This window comes from Lynx canadensis, chromosome D2 (assembly GCF_007474595.2).
Source record: "Lynx canadensis isolate LIC74 chromosome D2, mLynCan4.pri.v2, whole genome shotgun sequence".
Lineage (NCBI taxonomy): Eukaryota > Metazoa > Chordata > Mammalia > Carnivora > Felidae > Lynx > Lynx canadensis.
Window position 1 is genome coordinate 59,726,564 of NC_044313.2, and position 19,532 is coordinate 59,746,095.

At 35.6% G+C, this 19,532-nt stretch overlaps 1 protein-coding gene across 1 annotated transcript in view; it reads left to right on the forward strand.

Annotated features, from left to right (window-relative positions):
- Positions 1 to 19,532, forward strand: part of CTNNA3 (catenin alpha 3) — an 834,982-nt gene that overhangs the window by 249,214 nt on the left and 566,236 nt on the right. The window contains exon 4 of the mRNA XM_032595178.1: positions 3,230 to 3,386. Coding sequence (XP_032451069.1) covers positions 3,230 to 3,386 — 157 coding nt within the window. The remainder of the gene's footprint in view (positions 1 to 3,229; positions 3,387 to 19,532) is intronic.

Sequence of the window (19,532 nt, forward strand, 5' to 3'; positions counted from 1 at the left end):
AGTATGTGTTTCCCTAAAATTCAATGTGATCCTCTTTCATAAACATGAAATAAAAGAATATCAACACAATATTTTCAAGCAACTAATTTCTCCCCTCCTCTACCTCCAATAATTCACTGAAAGTCATTTAAGCAAGGTGCAGCCTTTAGGTTACTGAGTAGAAAATGGTTCTTTTTTGTTCTTATTGTCATCATATTTTGGTGAAATCTGAATCCTGTGCCCAGTATTCTGCTACACTATTGACTTCTGTTTTCCACATTCAGAAGCTGATTTTAGTCCTCATTATTCTTGACAGAATTTAACCTTTTGAAAAAATTTTCTTCCTCATCTGACTCTCTAATACCTTTCTTTTCTACATCCTCCTTGATGGTTCCTTCTCCCATCTTTGTCATTTACAATTTATTTTTCCCTTCTATATGTTGGAACTTTCCAAAGGTTGTTCTATTCTTACCATTGTCTTCTTTGATTTTCTTCAAAATCTATTACTACCTCCTTTTTGCTGAATATTCCTTAGGAGGTGAGTTTTGGCTCTGCTTCTAAGCCATTGCACACGTTATTGCCCTTTCCTTAAAAAGGATATCACATTATAGTGATTTATGCTCATTTTTCAGATTTTAGTCCTTTGGGACATCTTTCCTTATGAAGCTGGAAACCTTTCCCACGTATTATAGAGCATCCTGTGCTCCCTTTACAATAGCCCCCATGTTATAGCGTTTATCTATCTTTGTATCTATCTATCTATCTATCTATCTATCATCTACCTACCTACCTACCTACCTACCTACCTACCTACCATCTATTTATCTGTCTGTCTATCATCTATCACCTATCATCTAACTATCTATCTATATCTTGCAGTGATTCTCAGAACCGGAACCCCAAGCCAGTAGCACATCACTGTCACCAGGGAACTTGGAAAGGCAAAATCTGAGGCCCCAAAGCACATCATGTGAATCAGAAACTCTAGGGTTTGGCTCAGGAATTTGTATTTTAACAAGCTCTCCAGGTGATTCTGATACAGGCTAATGGCTGAGAATCACTGGTATGTTGCAATTGCCTGGCTTTGGGCTGATTTCCCTACTAGATTATGAACTGTTTTAGAACCTGTGGTGGAATCTTTTTGATTGTGAGTTCAGTATCCAGTGTAGAATCTGAATCATTGCTGCTATATATAAAACTACTTTGTTTCAATGCATGGACAAATAAATGAGTAAATGAATGACTACTTTTTTTATGAGCTCCAATTCCATAGCTCAGGTATGGAGATTTGTATTGGAGGGCTGGGTCACTTCAATGTCAATATCTCTAATAGGAAAGTTGACATCTAATACTCCTCATTAACACTGTCCTCCAAAACAACTGCACACATTTGCTTCTATAACCCTGACTGACTTTTTGGCTCTCTGACTTCTCCTTTTCCATCAATACTAAAATCATTTTCCACGCTACTGATAGAAAAACCTTAATTATCATCTTTCTTTGATGAATAACTTCAAAAAAATAAAAAAGAATTCCATTTATTCTGAGTATAAAACTAAAACATATTCACCATTAAAAAATCTGAAAAACTCAGTTACACACACAAATAAAATAAAAAGCACTGGAAATTCCATACCTCTGAAAGAACCATTATTAATTGATGCATGTATTCATTTAACTTTTATTTCTATCATGTTTGAATTTCAGTGTTTGCTCTGGAGCATAATATTTTGTAATCTACTGTTATTGTGCTATTTTGGATGTATTGTCCACAGATTTCTTAATGGCTGTATGATATTTTTGGCAATAATTTGATGTATCCTCATCCTTCCTTAATTAATTGGAAGTTTTGTCAAAACCTTTTCATTACCTCCACCCTTGCAGTCCAGGCTCTGTCTTGCTCCTGTAACCTATTGCAGTAGCCAACTATGCCAGATTAATTTCTCTAAAGTTTAATTCTGAGGCACCTGAGGGGCTCAGTTGGTTAAGCTTCTGGCTCGTGGTTTTGGCTCAAGTAATGATATAATGGGTTGTGGGTTCCAGCCCCACATCCGGCTCCCTGCTGACAGTGTGGAGCCTGTTTGGGATCCTTTCTCTCTCTCTCAAAATAGATAAATAAATCTTAAAAAAGTGATGAAGTTTATTTCTGAGCAAATTGCTCAAAAGTCAAAGAGACTCTCCACTGCCTTCCAAATAAGGCCAGGTCCTGAACAGGACTATCAAAGATTCCTGTTGATTTCTTTTGCATACCCAGGCTCTCGGTGAGACTGCTCACCATTTTCACGGCATTTCCTCCATTTTTCCACCTTTTGAATTTTGATACTTCTGTGTCCTGTCCCATCATTCTTTTCCAATAGCGATTTTACTCAACTAGCCACTTCAGTGTGAGGCCTCGCTAAAATCATAAACTTCCTGCCCTCACGACCAGTCCACTCCTTTTCTCCTTTCTTTGGTCTATTTTTTTTTTCCTCCTTGGTTCTTATAACCATGTAACAGACCATATATTTCACTTACTTAACTTGCTAATTGCCTCTGTGCTTACCTGTAATAAAAGCTCCATGAAGGCAATGATTTTGCTTCTGTCTTATTTATTGCCATATCCCTAAAATCTAGAACAATGCTTAATACATAAAAGACACTCAAAATATATTTGAAATAATGAATGAATGAATGAATGAACTAATGAATTAGTTAATAATGAATATTTACTGGCAAAATTCTGCAAGACCTCAAGGAAGTCAAAGATCTTATTCCAGTGCTTTGCAAATAGTTGCAAACATTCCCTACTGAGTTGTGCAGTGTGAATCCAAATGACCAGTTAACATGTCTCTCTTCCCTGAAGACTTTCTTTAGGACTTCTGCTGAAGGTGATCTCTCAGCTTTCTAAAGACTATTGACCATTAGTTGTGGTTATGATATGTATTGCATACTGAATTGAGTTATGCTTATATGTTGCCCTTCCCACTGAGTAATAGAGAAGCTCCTTCAAGGCAGATACCAATTATCTTCGTATCTCTTGCAATTCTTAGTGCATTGACAATAAGTAGTTCTAAAATTAATTAAACTATTGCCGCAAATAAAATTAAAGTATTACCAAAAGCAAGGAGGGAGTTATACACGAGGGCATTTTACCATTGTCCTTGTTAAAGATGTATTTGTCTATTTTTCTTTTTTTAAAGAATACCCATTATCTGCACACTGGTTACTATCTCCAAAGAAATTACCATGTGAACATTCTCCATCTTTGCAGATCATTAATGCTGCACTTGCTTTGGCTGCAAGACCCAAAAGTCAAGTGGTCAAAAAAAACATGGAAATGTACAAGCACACATGGGAGAATCATATCCACGTCCTCACCGAAGCTGTAGATGACATCACAAGCATTGATGACTTCCTCGCTGTATCTGGTATGTTTTAAATCTTTTAATTTATACGTTTGCTCTTGTCAGTTTTCTGAAGCAGGGTAATTCTGAATATAATTAATTTTATGCAATATAATGAGACTCTTTTTAATGATCATCTTTCTCGAAGCAAAGTGCTGCTATGTGTGGTCTACTCTAAGATAATGAGCCTCATGCCTGGTAATCCTTACAATTCAACAATTTACACTGTGTCTCTAAAACAAACTCTTATTCATGGACAAAGCATAATTGAAAATTGGAGCTGCAATTCTTAGGCATTTTCTGGCTTTTCGAATAAAAAATCATCTCCCCCCTGTAGTATATTTACATCTTTTTCTCTCTCTTTTATTATATGAAATTTATTGTCAAATTAGTTTCCATACAACACCCAGTGCTCATCCCAAAGATGCCCTCTTCAATGCTCATCACCCAACCCCCCCCCCCCAACCCTCAGTTTGTTCTCAGTTTTTAGGAGTCTCTTATGCTTTGGCTCTCTCTCCTACTCTAACCTCTATGGGGGAGGGGAAGGGAAAAAAAAGAAAAAAAAAGAGGGATTTACATCTTTTGATTTCCCTGCACTTCTCTTCCAACAGAGTTTTTCTCCACTCAGAATGGATATATATATATATATATATATATATATATATATAGAGAGAGAGAGAGAGAGAGAGAGAGAGAGAGAGAGAGAGATGGGTAGATACACAGGAAAACTCTTCATTGATTTGAGATACACTATGTACTTCAGCTTCCTGTATATGTATTTGAATAACGGTGATCTAAACAATCAAATAAATAAATCTAAACACTAACTATGTCACTTAGATGTGTTTGAGATTCCATGTCAAACCTAGATGATTCTTTTATTACAGAATAGAACAGCATCCCACAGGATTATGAAATTATTCTCATAAAGCCATATTCTCAGAAGCATAACTTGGGTTTTGATTATATTGTTGTAATAGCAAAGAACTACTCTTTAATCTTTTTTATTTGTCTTAAAAATTAAGGCTCTCTGCTGCTTCCGATTCCGTGTCTCCCTCTCTCTCTGCCCCTCCGCCGTTCATGCTCTGTCTCTCTCTGTCTCAAAAATAAATAAACGTTAAAATTTTTTTTTTTAAATTAAGGCTCTCCTTAAATCACATTTTCCTTTTTTTTTGAAAAGAGATTTTCTTGGAATGTGACAGTATTTTTTTATAAAATGCAAATTCTCATGAATTTCTAACATTATTTCATCTTTTAAAAGTTTCCTGATGTGGTTTGTCTAACCTGTGGAACTCATTTCTTTCGTGCATATATATATTCTCATCTTGAACAATAGTGTCAGAACCCTAGTATATTTTCATGATACATTAATGATATGAAAATGTGTGATAATTAATTTTTTTAATTTTTATTTATTTTTGAGAGAGAAAGAAAGAATGTGAGTGGGGGAAGGTAAAGAGAGAGAGGGAGACAGAATCTGAAGCAGGCTCCAGGCTCTGAGTGGTCTGCACAGAGCCTGATAGAAAATTCCTAGTAATTGTTTCAAAATTGTCTTATTTCTATAGAGCTAAAAACTGAAAATTATAGAAAGTGTATGGGAAAAATATTAACATTCCTTGGTTCCACTATTCAGAAATAACAACCACTGATATCTGATTTATTTCCATTTATGTTTTTAAATAAGTGTGTCATTAGGTATATCATAAATATTTAGCTGAATTTTCCCACATCATTATATATTCCTTAAAAAATCATTCATTTATCTGTTCTTCTTTGGTTAGCATTTATATAAATTGAAATTTTAATTGCTATAAATAATGTCTTGTTAAACATATTTTTGTCCATTTGCTGTCTTCTTAGTATAGATTTTGTGCATATGTGTATCCAATCAACATCTTGAATTGGGGCAATCTTTTGTTTAATTGTTAAGTGTTGAATTCTGGTTTTTAGTTGGTTCTTTAGGTTACAAAACAAAGGAAACTTCTCATAATACTCTATGTAAAGGCAGTTTATTATACGTATACTAATAACACAATAGGGGGACTCTCCAGGACACACAAGAACAGGAACCGTAATTGGCCAAGCCTTGCATGATTAGAGCTGTAAAAGGCTTGGCATCTGAGCAGCTCTGTAGGGCCTCTGAGCAGATGCTCATGCTTTTTCCTTTCAGTGCTGGATTAACCCGACCTAGCAACCTTCTGAGTCTGCTACTTTCTGTGAACAGAATGCTGTGCGTACACATAACAGAAAACTCATATGGAAGTTTCCTAAATAACAAAAATCTCCAATTACTTCATGTAACTAGATGTTTAAGAAAGTTGATTCTAGACTTACTAGCAAAAGCATACCAAAGGACTTGGATAGGAAGTGAAGATATGTGAGGAATATCACTAACATTGTTTAGAATTGTCAGTACAGGGTAATAATTAAAAAGTGGACTAATATTTAATGTATCTCATTATTGTTTTAAAATTCTTTATAGATAATGCACTCCATTATATTCTATACCCAGGGTGAACTGTTCCTAGTTAGCTGCTCTTTGGATGCCCTAGTTGGTAGTGGTTTAGGTTATTAATGACCTATGTAGACATCTCTGTATTCTACTGACTTTCCGTTATGGTTGCATCTCAAAGCATTATACGTACCACCTAAGGTAGGAAGGCAAGCTTGTTGGCTTCAAGTTATCAGGAGGAAATCCTTCTTGGGTGATTCCATCAGACTTTGTCTTACTTGTCATAGGTCAAAACTTGTTCCTGAATCTATCTCTGGACAAATTGCTGGCAAAAGGAAATGGGATTTCCATGATGGGCTTGGAGTGGTGATTAATGGTCAATAACTGACCAAGGGCCAAAGGAAATGGTAGTCCTAATTTGTAGAACTTCCTGATTTCTGTGGCATAAATACTCTCATGTTGACAGGTGTCAAGCTACTGATGTGATGTCACTGAACTCTGAGTTGGGAAGAGATTTTATAAAAACAGGTCTTGTGAGCTAGTGTAAACATATCCTAGCAAACTGCTGGGCTTAGAACAGTCATAATTCAACCTTTCTGACTAATGACTTACCATACGAACCAGATCCAGGGTTTTATGAACAGAAAAGAAGAAAACATGGCTGTTGACTAGAGACATATGTTTACCCCAAGCACTCAGTGACATCCACTCCTTTCTCAGGTCTCTGCTTTCATAAACTTACCTTGTATTAGTTTAGCATGAGCCCCATTGATGACTCTCATTAAATCGTAACTTTCAACATTCATTACCACAGATAATAGCATCTTTTCTCTGAATATCCCTAGTCGAATAAGTAAGAATCTAGCTGGCTTTATACATCTTTTTTTAGTATGTGGCTAGAAGTCCTAAGTCTAAGATCCAAGGGCAACCAATGGATGGGTAATCATGGTTCAAATAGCTGTGATGGTGGCTGTCTCAATCTGGCAGCTTTTGTGTGGAGCTGATTTTCTTAGAAAAAGTTGCAGATGTGATTAACAGTGAAATACTTCTCTGCTGGTACTTTATAATAATCTTTCAGAATATGCTGTTTGTACTAACAGACTTCTGATTCCTGTTTGCCAGGTAGAACAACTGAGAAGTTGGTTCATATTTTTTGAATTATCTAGAGAATATTGTATTTTCAAAATTTTTATAAATATTTCATCCTTTTCCTGGGCTTTCTTTCAGTAGTTAACAGCAATACTCAATCCTTTTTTTTTTCTTTTCTAAGAATAAATAATAGAGGCCCTGAAAAGATCTCCATTGTCTCCTAGTCAGTTATGAAAATTTGGAGATTCTTAGAACATCAGCTCTCCATATAAAAATATAAACAAAACTTAAAACCTAAAATTGGTGTGAAAGGATTCTTGGAGTTTAAACTATCATTTTATTGTCATTAGCAAAGGTAGAGATCACATCACTAAAATGTCTTATATAATGTTTTAGAATAATTAAATAATCCAATATTGACTAATAGCTCTTAAAATAATAGCAAATGTCTTTTAACTATTGCACTTCCAAATATAGAAATATCATTGATGATTTTTAAGTTGTATATTTATATCATCACCAAATTTCTCTTGATGCACAGAAGTCAAAGTACCACTTTTTAGAAGCTATTTTTGGATTCTTTTGTTTCCAGCTATTCACAGAAAACTCTTAACATAAGTACAATCAGTTCTTTCTTGAAAATCATAAGGAATATAGCCAATCTTGTCAATTTATAATTTATTATATATTTAAAATTTTTGTGTGTAAAATTAAAATGAAACAGTGAACAAAAACCCACCTGTAAAATCAGAAGGGTGTTTGGCAGGCTAAGTTCTCTGGCATTCAGTTGTCCAAAAGAGGACCTTTTTAGTTAATGTTATTTATATAAAAACTTCCAGTGTCTTGCAAGTAATTAGAAAAAGTTCTTAAATGCATAGATTTTCAAACGTTTTGTCCCATCACTTACCATAAGAATTATTTCCACACCATTCACTATGTTTTTTTATCACTCTCTGAAAATACGTCTAACAAAACACTTGTGAGAAAGTTGCTGATCTGAAAGATTCTTTGACCACATCAACGTCTGTCTTTTGTATAGACAGAAGATGTTTCTATGTGAGGAGATATAGGAAGCTCTATCTTTCCAGCCTGCCAGGATGCCTGAAATCCCCAGGATTAGTTATCCATGTGGGAGTATAAAAATGTTTAAGATCTCTGTTTAAGATGCAAATTTGGAAAAGGAAACATATTAACACATGCCTCAGCTTTTAGAATCATTGCATTAATTGACTCATTATGAGTTATAACCTCAAGGAACTAAATTCAGATGTAAACTTGGATAAAAGAGGAAATGACTTGGACCATAGGAACTATTCAACAATTAGTAAGAGCTGATTACATGTGAGGGTTTGTGAAAATATGACCTTTCTTTCATTTATTCATTCATTCATTAAATATTTATTGCATAATTTTAAGTGCTAAATGCTACAAAAGCTACTGGAGATTGAAAAATGAGTCAAAGTTAGTGGCAGAGCTAACTTGCAACAAAGCTGTGATAGTGGGGATTGTTGGAGGGAGGAGACTATGTGAGGAATGGAGTAAGCCATGGACAATTGTTTGAATTTTCTGAAAGAGAGATTCACCACTTATTGATTAGAATAAGCACTACCATTCCCTTATTGTAAAAGGTTTTCTCATTTTAAAGATAACATCCTACTGACTCTCAGTGAAGTCAATATTGAATATTGAAGGATGTCTGGAGATCTTTTACTCCATGTCCTAGATTTCTCTCTACTACAGCCACTTTTCTCCATATCCATGACTCTCACCCCAGGTTAAACCACTCCCTTTACCTGAATTACCACATAATCTTTCTAGTTGAATCTCCTGCTTCCAGAGTTTTGCTTGAAGGCTGACTTTCAATAGGTATATGCTGAATGAATAAAAGTACTTATTCCCCTTTTTAATTCTATGCAAGATTAATTTGGGGAGGTTTATGCCTTAGGCTTTCAATAAATGTATTCATCTTTGGAATAAATAGTTAAAAAAATCTTCAAATTATGAAAAATAATTTTAAGCATTAATCATCACAATGTTCTGTGACCTTGACTTAGTGACACAAAGATAACTCTGATGCTGCCCTCAAAAATGTACTAACAAAAGCCTCTGTATTCATGACATTGTAGTGAACATGATCTTTGGCTGCTAAAAAGTTGTATCTGAATCATTTGAAAAAGAAAAATGAAAATAAATAGATTTATAATTTTCTTTCAAAATTAATACCAAATAAACACATAATATTAGCAAGATCAAATGTTGTATCAATTGCACACAAACTAAGCACTCTTAATACTAAGTATAATCTTTATAATGTTTATGAAATAGGCGCTGCGATAAAAGGTGACCAACATAGTATGTATCTATGCAAAGATAAGTTATATGATATAATTATAACCAATTATCTATTACCATATGCACTTACATATATCTTCATCTTATACCTATTTGAAATTTTAGTTGGTTAAAGGCATCAAGACATGACACGTTTCAGTAAAAATATATTCCCTTAAAATTGGGATTTGAAATCAGATTGTGCAAAAATTGATTTTGATAAAAATATATTGAATGTCAACTGCATGCAATGCAGTAAGTATGCTGCAAAGTGGAGAAGGATGTAAAGAAGGAAAAGGCACAATGTTTGCTTTCAGAGAACTCACGATCAAGTATACACAGATCAGATCCCAAGGGATCTGATTAAATGCTGTGTAGTTAATGCTGTTGAAATGTCAGAGTATTGAGGGAACCATTTTTTTTAACATGTATTTATTTTGGAGACAGAGAGAGAGCATTAACAGGGGAGGGTCAAAGAGAGAGGGAGACACAGAATCTGAAACAGGCTCCAGGCTCTGAGCTGTCAGCACAGAGCCCGACACGGGGCTTGAACCCACGGACCGCGAGATCATGACCTGAACCGAAGTCGGACGCTTAACCGACTGAGCCACCCAGGTGCCCTGAGGGAACCATTTTTAAGGTGATCCTGTTTGAACTGAATTGTTGAATTGAACCTTGAAGAAATTGGAATAGCATCCCAGAAATAGAGAAAAATGTGTGAAAGCACATGGTGGCTTCATTACAGGAATAGAGGGTACATCTGGTGTGAAAAGTCAACGGGTGGTATTATATAAGACCCTAAATATTTGAGGAAGATGTAAATCACCTAAAATATTTAATAGTAGTGTCACAGACTATATCAGTTTTTCAGAGCACTAACTCCAGATGCTGAAAACCACTCTTATCGTACAGAATGAAGTAGATGGAGCTAAAAAATGATTTAATTGTTCTTAGGAGGAAAAATAAAGTAAACCCCATATCAAACAGGTCTTCCCTCACTTTCTTCACTTTGCCTCCAAGAAATTAAACATATGGCACATCCAAGATGCGATAGTAGGAAGGTGAGGTGAGAGCCAATTTGATGACTTTAACCTGGCTCAGGCTGAATTAACTCAGGTGCCCATTTCCCAAGGAAAGTATCTCTTCTTCATCTGAATAGTGCGGTGATGATGTATAGCCAGAATCTTCTGTTGCCATCAGCTAAAATCAAAAGACAGTGTTATTGTGGTTCTAAGATCTTTTGTTCCTCTTGGTTCTCTGTGATTATATTTTCATGTGATGGTATATGCCTCAGTGATCACTGTGGAGACTTCAGGGAGATTATACACACAGCTAGCTTTACAGAAGTCATGGAAAGACAGGTAGAAAGCATGCTTTCAAAAATGGTTGAATAGGTTCCCCCAAAGTAATCCATTATTGCTCTGTTGATAATCATGTTTTGAATAACTACCTAAACTTACATGACGAAAGCATAGTTTGGGCACGGGAACTGGAATTTATCACACATCATTCCATGCACTAACAGGCAAGTTCACTCAAGATGCTCTCATTGAATGAACAATAGATTACTGCAGGACTATTGTTTGAATATTAAGAATTTGATTTTTAGAAAAGCTATAATTAGAAGTCATTTTTATTAAAATCAGATTTGAGAATTTTTGTCAGAACTTTAAGGTAAGCTGGAGGAATCATCAATAATCTTAATGGTGAGGTAACCAGCGCTATGGGATTATGCCTTACACTTGTATATAAAGGTAATAAATATTTCCTAAATTCTGAAGATTTAATAGCTATGTACTTATAAAACCTCTGAATGGTAAAATAGACTTTTTTATCTAAACAAGGGATTTTTTTAAAAAATTTCCATAGAAAATGTATGTACAGTATTAATTACCATATTATTTGTGATGGACACATTGACAGAAATTTTCAACAGAAACAGAGAATCAAAGTGAGTCCAAAATTTCATTTGCATTTAGTTATTTCTGAACAGTGTCTCAACTGTAAGCACATGCATTTATTTTTTTTAATTTAAAAGATTTTTAATGTTTATTTTTGAGAGAGAGAGAGAAAGACAGAGCACAAGTGTGGGGCGGGGGGTGTCAGAGAGAGACGGAAACCCAGAATCCGAAACAGGCTCCAGGCTTTAAGCTGTCAGCCCAGAGCCCCAAGTGGGGCTCAAACCCATGAACTGTGAAATCATGACCTGAGCTGAAGTCAGAAGCTTAACCAACTGAGCCACCCAGGTGCCCCTAATACATGCATTTAATAAGTGTAATTTGAGTAATTACACTTAATATGGTGACTCCTGTGGGAAAAAAATCCTTAATATGGTGACTCCTGTGGGAAATTTTATAGATTAGATGACGGATTCAAAGGAAAGTTTCTCCTTCCCATACAATAGTCCCCCACCTACTTGTGAGTCTAAGATGTGCTCCTGAGCATTCTGAAAGACCAAAGTCTTCAGTCACAAATAAAGGGGTTTTGGGCAGGAAAAGCAGGATGCTCCCCACCTATATTTTCTCCAAAGATAGGAAAAATGGAAAGAACATGCCTCCTGCTACACTGGTGGCTGCAGATACAAGACCTGAAAGTATGAAGTCATGTATCTGAAATTGAAAATTTGTGTTGGCATACTTTTGGGTCCTTAATAGCATCCTGGAGAATCTTAACAAAACAGTAAAAACCTCTTCTTACAGAATGGCTCCAGAGCTTGTGTTGTGAACAATTTATGTGTATTTGAGAAATACAGCTAGGAATTACATACTCACAAAGCATATATCATTCCTACTAATATTTCACCACTGAAGGAAATCCTATAGATGAGGCATCAATACAATGGATTTTATCTCTAGAATCCATGGGATGCACAGGAAGAGAAGAATCTGGAGTGGGTTAAGCATGCTTAGGATTGATGATTTTGTCATTTCCTACCAAATCTTTGGAAAATAATCTCAACTCATTAAATTCCCTTCTCTAAAATATTAATAATTATATTATTTTGCCATGGTCTGAATGTTTGGGTCCCACCAAATTCTTATGCTGAAACCCTAGTGTCCTATATGAGAGTATTAGAAGGCAGGGCCTTTGGGTGGTACTTAGGTCAGTAATGTGGAGCCCTCATGAATGGGATTAATCTTCTTATAAAGGAGACCCTACAGAGATCCCTAGCCCCTTCCACTATGTGAGAACATAGTGGGAGGCATTGGATATAAACCAGGAAGAAGGCTCTCATCAGAATACAACCATGCTGGTGCCTTGATCTTGGAACTCCCAGCCTCTAGAACAGTAAGAAATAAATTTCTGTTTATAAACTACCTAGTCTGTGTTAATTGTGTTAGAGCAGCCTGCACGAACTAAGACACATTTACTCATTTATTTAACAAATACGTACTGAGCACCTACTAGGTGATAAGACTGTTAAATTCTGAAGATAGAACAGGACTCTCTACCTTCTTAGAACTCACATTCTTTCATGGTTGGGAGAATTAAATAAAATGATAGACAATAAAACCATGGTTTGTGAGCATAACTCATTCCAGAACCATGCTTATAATCCAAAGCACTTGCATACCAAAGCTAATTTCCCCATAAGAAGTAATGCAAACTCAGATGATTTATTCCACAACCCAAAAATATTCATATAAAATGATTATAATACTGTAATATAATATAAAATAATAAAGAAAATAACAAAATATAAAGAAAGACAAACAAATTAACCTGCACTTACCTTTGAAAACCTTCACGGTTGGTGTGAGGGAGACAAGAGAGGGTTATTGTGCAGGACGACTTTCATTATCACTAATGGATGTTGACTGTAGTACAGTATTAATAAACTCTTGTCATATACTGTGTTTAATGTAACTAGCAATAAGGCAGCAGGGGAAAGGGTCTATATCTGCAGGCAGCCTGACCTAGAATGAAGCAAAGCATTCCTAAGCTTACTGTTGTATGGAAAAGCAAAGGACTAGCCATAGGTGCTTTTTATTTTTTAATATAATTTATAGTCAAGTTGGTTTCCATACAACACCCAGTGCTCATCCCAACAAGTGCCCTCCTCAATGCCCATCACTCACTTTCCCCTCTCCCGCACCCCCCATCAACCCTCATTTTTTTCCTGAGTATCCAAGAGTCTCTTATGGTTTGCCTCCCTCCCTCTCTGTAACTTCCCCCCCCTTTCCCCTCCTCCATGGTCTTCTGTTAAGTTTCTCAAGGTCCACATATGAGTGAAAATATAGACCATAGCTTCTTTGAAGTGACAAAAAATACACTAGTGTCAGTTGTGGGCACCTTCCAATGTTCTGAATAATCACTGATTTCTGCCAGACAGCCTGAGACTGAGCATCTGAGAATGGGAGACAGTCACCCACAATCCTGCAGTGAAAGAGAGAGAGAAAGAGAAAGAGAGAGAACCATTGGCTCAGTTGTGATCATGTGATGTTTGGTGTCACATACTACTCATATTGCAAGGCATCGCTCGTTTACCAAGTTAAAATTTATTAGAAATGTTTACTCATCTTGGAGAACATTCACAGAACAAGTTACTCACAATCCAAGATTTTACTGTATTTAAAATGCTTTGAAGAGTGATTAAGACATAGTAAGTGGCCTAGTAAAAGATAGATGTTATTTACTAGTATCTTTGGCAGGCCATTCTTAAAATTTAAAACAGGTATGATAAAGGTAAATCTCTTTAATTTTTTAAAATGTTTACTTATTTATTTTGGGAAAGAGAGCACGCACGGGAGAAGGGTAAAGAGAGAGGGAGGGAGAGAATCCCAAGCAGGCTCCATGCTATCAGCGCAGAGCTCATTGCAGGACTTAATCTCATGAACTGTGAGATCATTTTCTAAGCCAAAGTTCAGAGTCAGATGCTTAACCAACTAAGTGACCCAGGAGCCCCAAAGATAAATCTCTTTAAAGGACTACCTTGTTAAAAAAAAAAAGAGGTTAGAGTGGGAGAGAGCCAAAGCATAAGAGACTCTTAAAAACTGAGAACAAACTGAAGGCTGATGGGGGGTGGGAGGAAGGGGAGGGTGGGTGATGGGTATTGAAGAGGGCATCTTTTGGGATGAGCACTGGGTGTTGTATGGAAACGAATTTGACAATAAATTTCATATATTTTTTTAAAAAAAGGATTACCTTGTTAAACTATCCCAATACTTAGTACATTATGATTTAATGTCAGATATTGACAAGATGTAGTAGAATGGGAACTCTTACACACTGCTTCTGGGAAGGTAAATTTTTATAATTTGTTTGAAGAACAAAACAGGAGTATGTAGTACCTGGACTATTTTGCCACAAATACCCATATATGTATATGAGAAACTTGTACACATATTCATAAAGAAAAATTGTGCAAATATGATCATTATGGATTGTTTTAAATAGTGAAAGTTTAAAATAATATAAAAACCCATCAGTAGGAGAATGAATAAATAGCAGCAAACATAGTCATTAAAACAAACTTGTTTCATATGTCAACAGATTTTTAAAACCAATATTGAGTAAATTAGCAAGTTTTAGAGCAATGTGAACAGTAGGGTGCCATAAATGCCACACATAACAAATACATAAGAGTGATTAACTCTGGAGAAGAAGAAGTTGGATGGGACTGAGAAAGAGTACATGTGGGACTTAGATTGTAATGCTTTATTCTTTAAAAGTAATATCATAACAAAATCTGATGAAAAAATAGCATCCATTGTTATTGAAGTACATAGATTAGTTTCTATATTTTATTATGAATTCTACTTTTCTTAAACTTTTATAATAAAGGAGTTACTGAAGGAATAAATGTCAAGGTAGAAGGACAGACAGCATGATTGATTCTGTGCCTGGGCTAACACAGAGATCTTCCCAGGTGACCCATATCTGCACCTGAAACTTACCAAATAATGGAGATCACCCAGTATTCTTGAGTTTGATTGTGAATCTCAGTAATACTGAGTAAGAAAATGCTTTGTGAACGTGAGCCTAAACCTTTATCACTAAGGGTCAGATTGTGATGGACTGATATTTGGTGAGGTTTTGTCCCATTTTTTACCCTTGTTTTGTGAATGAGGGTATCAAAAGGATGGCTAGACTTAAAAAAACAATTGTGAAATATTTCAAGCATCCATAAAAGACTAGAGTACATAGAATATTAAACAATTTAACCTTATCAGGAATCTTTATCAAACCTTCACTTTTGTCATACTTGTTATTACATGTAAAATTGAAGACCCTTCTGTAACCTTTCCTAGGTTTTTACAAATTTCCCTTTATTAAGAATTTTGATAAAAGTTCTTGCCTCTTGAGAAGCAGAGCTGCATGACAGACATTTTCCTTCTATGGATTAGATCTAAAGCATCAGAATAATCAGAACCTGTTTTAGGGACTAGAATCTTTTTACATTGGGCATATGAATAATCAAAGCTAAAGCTGAAAATTTTTCCATAAGGGTATGATAACACAATTTGAGTGATATTCTATACTACCATCTTCATGGAAATTGTGATAGTAAGTAATGGAGGAATGAATGTCTTTGAAGCAGGAACCCAACACACATTTTGGTATTGGCAAGTTAATCATTTATTGTGTTAGTCAACAAATATTTATTGAACAATTTGTATTTACCCTAGAAATGACAATGGTGAGTAAGACACATTGGACTTATTTATTACAGATCTATAGTCTAATTGAGGAAACAGTCTTTCTGATGCCAATTGTAATGTGGTAAAATGGGTTCTGTTTAGGCTGTCTTTCTATCAGCAAAGAAATTGTGTGACAGCCAATCTTTGAAATCTCATCATTTTGTAATTATTACTTCAGTTTGTGATCACTCTCTCATATGTTGGCATTTAGGACCTATAGGATTTAATTCAAAGAAGGTCCAAAGCAAAATCCATATTTACTATAGTATTATTTTATTCATCTCTCTAATAATTATGGATGCACAGCAAATAATTTTCAATCTGGTTCTCCATAGCACTTTTTAAAATGTATAATTAGCAAGAATTTACAAATAAGCTAACCATTTACATCCATTTATAAGTTTTTTTTTTAAGTTTTTTTTAAAATTTATTTTGGGAGAGAGAGAGGGAGAGAGCACTCATGTGAGCAGGGGTGGGGCAGGGAGAGAGGAAGAGAGAGAATTCCAAGCAGGCTCCACACCGTCAGCACAGAGCCTGATGTGGGGCTTGAACACATGAACTGTGAGACCATGACCTGAGCTGAAACCAAGATCCAAATGCTTAATCAACTGAGCCACCCTGGCGCCCTTCCATTTATAATTTTATATGTACTTGTTTTCTTTCTACACCATACATTTCCTTGTAGGAAATCAGCTGCTTTGAAATTTCAGTTTTTCATAACATATACCTGTTAATTGATAATTTAGGAATATGACTATTAAAAATCTAAACTAAAAATATATATACTTGAAACTACCAAAAATCGAACACTTAATTGTAATATTTTGATTTTAAAATATCCAGTGCCATCTAGACCAGGTAAAACACAACTCCCCAAGGCCTTTTCAAGTTAGTCTATGTTAGGAAATTTCAGGAATTTCATCAACCTAAGATGAAACTTATTTTTTTTAAATGAATTTCTAATGTACTATATGTGGAAAATGGTCATCAGAGGAATGAAAAATGGGCTTTTTGTGTATCTAAATAATTCAATATATAATAACAACATTTAAATTCCCAAGGAGTCATTTAATATCTTCTTGCAAATTTGTATCCACCCTTTTGATGGTGATTTATGTGCTTTCTGTTTCCATAATAAATTGCAAATAAATCCTCTTCGCCTAACTACGTGGGAAATTTCATGAAAACAGAGATATTCAATCTTGTGATTTTACTCTTTCTTTCTGAATTGGGTTATAAAATCTAGTTAGCTAAAATTGTATACGTTGTTTATGATCAGTACATTACATAGGGTAACCTCATATTCAAAGTATAAAAACTGGGGGCATCTGGGTGGCTTGGTCGGTTAAGCGTCCGACTTCGGCTCAGGTCATGATCTCACGTTCCGTGAGTTCGAGCCCGGCATCAGGCTCTGTGCTGACAGCTCAGAGCCTGGAGCCTGTTTCAGATTCTGTGTCTCCCTCTCTCTCTGCTCCTCCCCTGTTCATGCTCTGTCTCTCTCTGTCTTAAAAATTAGGGGCGCCTGGGTGGCACAGTCAGTTGGGCGTCCGACTTCAGCCAGGTCACGATCTCGCGGTCCGAGAGTTCGAGCCCCGCGTCGGGCTCTGGGCTGATGGCTCAGAGCCTGGAGCCTGTTTCTGATTCTGTGTCTCCCTCTCTCTCTGCCCCTCGCCCGTTCATGCTCTGTCTCTCTCTGTCCCAAAAATAAATAAAAACGTTGAAAAAAAAATTAAAAAAAATAAATAAATAACGTTAAAAAAATTAAAAAAAAAAACAAAGTATAAAAACTGGCTGAAGAACAATGGAGACTTACTCTAAATTATAAATCAGTTCTGTATAGATCTATTCTATCATATTTAGCAAAAAAAAAAGTGTGGTGGCTGTATTAAAAGTACTTTATTAAAACATGATATATATTTACACTGTCACAATTTAAGTAAATAAATTTATAAATTTTCTGCATCAATATTTATATGGTTCTAATAGCTGTCTAATTTTGTGTGTGTGTTTGTGTGTGTGTGTGCGTGTGCATGCACGCGCGCACGTGTGTGGTGTGTTTACTTTGGTGCATGGCTTTTTTAATGTTTTGTTTGTTTTTGTTTTTAGAAATGCTGCCATTAACATGTGTGGAAATTTTGATCCCAAGAACTCTAAGAGTTTTATAGATATTTCCTCATTTATTGTTCCACCTAGAAAAAAATTGGCTAGTATAATCATGTTTAATATGTAGAAGGCTGTCACAAATAATTCCTAAATTGCTCAAATTCTCTAAGACAATAAATAATAATGATGTTATTTTTAGCTACTCTAATATAAAGAGCACATAAAAGCACTTGTCTTTCACAGCAGCCTATTATTCCCTATTAAAAATTATTTTTCCTCTTAAATTGGTTTTTGCCTATATTTTAAATGTTTATTTATTTATTTTGAGGGGAGGAGGGGCAGAGAGAGGGAGAAAGAGAATCCTAAGCAGAATGCATGCTCAGCATGGGGTCAGACATGGGGCTCGATTTCACAATCACAAGACCATGACCTGAGCCCAAATCAAGAGTTAGTGCTTAACCGACTCAGCACCCCCAGCACCCCTGTTTTTTTTAATGTCAAAATATGGAGGTCATGTTTAGACCATAATTCTGGGTTTTTCCATCTGGAACTTTATTGAATCACACGGAAGGATACACCTAACTTTGAAGGCTAACTTTTGATTTGTTACTCATTCTTCCTTTCAGTCTATTAATTAACAAAAGATCAAGTCCCTTCCTCTGTAAGCCATTGGTTGCCGATGAGGACACAGCAGGACAATTTTGTAGATGGTGATAAAGCAAAAGAAATATCCTCTGAGCTAAACTAAACAAAGTTTGAGATAAAAAATGAGACTCTTTTTTCTCTCATCGGAAGTTAGTGAGATTCTGGCTGAGAATTTAAATGTGAAAAAAACAAAACAATTAAAAAAAGCACACAAAACATCAGATTAGTGGGGTGCCTGGGTGGCTCAGTTGGTTAAACCTGCGACTTCAACTTATGTCACGATCTCATGGTTTGTGAGTTCAAGCCCCGCATTGTGCTCTCTGCTGTAAGTGCAGAGCCTGCTTCAGATTCTCTGTCTCTCTGTCTCTCTCTACTCTTCCCCTGCTCTCACTCTCTCTCTCTCAAAAATAAATAAACATTAAAAAAAGTGTAAAACAAACAAAACAAAACAAGCAAACAAACAAACAAAACAAGGGGCACCTGGGTGGCTCAGTGGAATGTCCGACTCAGGCTCAGGTCATGATCTCCTAGTTTGTGAGTTTGAGCCCTGCGTTCGGCTCTATGCTGACAGCTCAGAGCCTGGAGCCTGTTTTGAATTCTGTGTCTCCCTCTCTCTCTGACCCTCCCACATTCATACTCTGTCTCTCTCTCTCAAAAATAAATGAAACATTAAAAAACAAACAAAAAACCCACATCAGATTAGTAAAAATGAAGTCAAAGAAAGAGAAGGAACCAAACACAGTGGATGTGTGCTGATTGTTAGGTTTTACTTCATTGCACTGCCTTACACGATGTTTGATATACTGCAGATGCTTACTAAACATTTGTTTAATTAAATCTGTTTTACTTAATAAACTCTCATTTTATTTCTACAGGAGTAACCTTTAAGTAATCTAGGGTAGATTTACT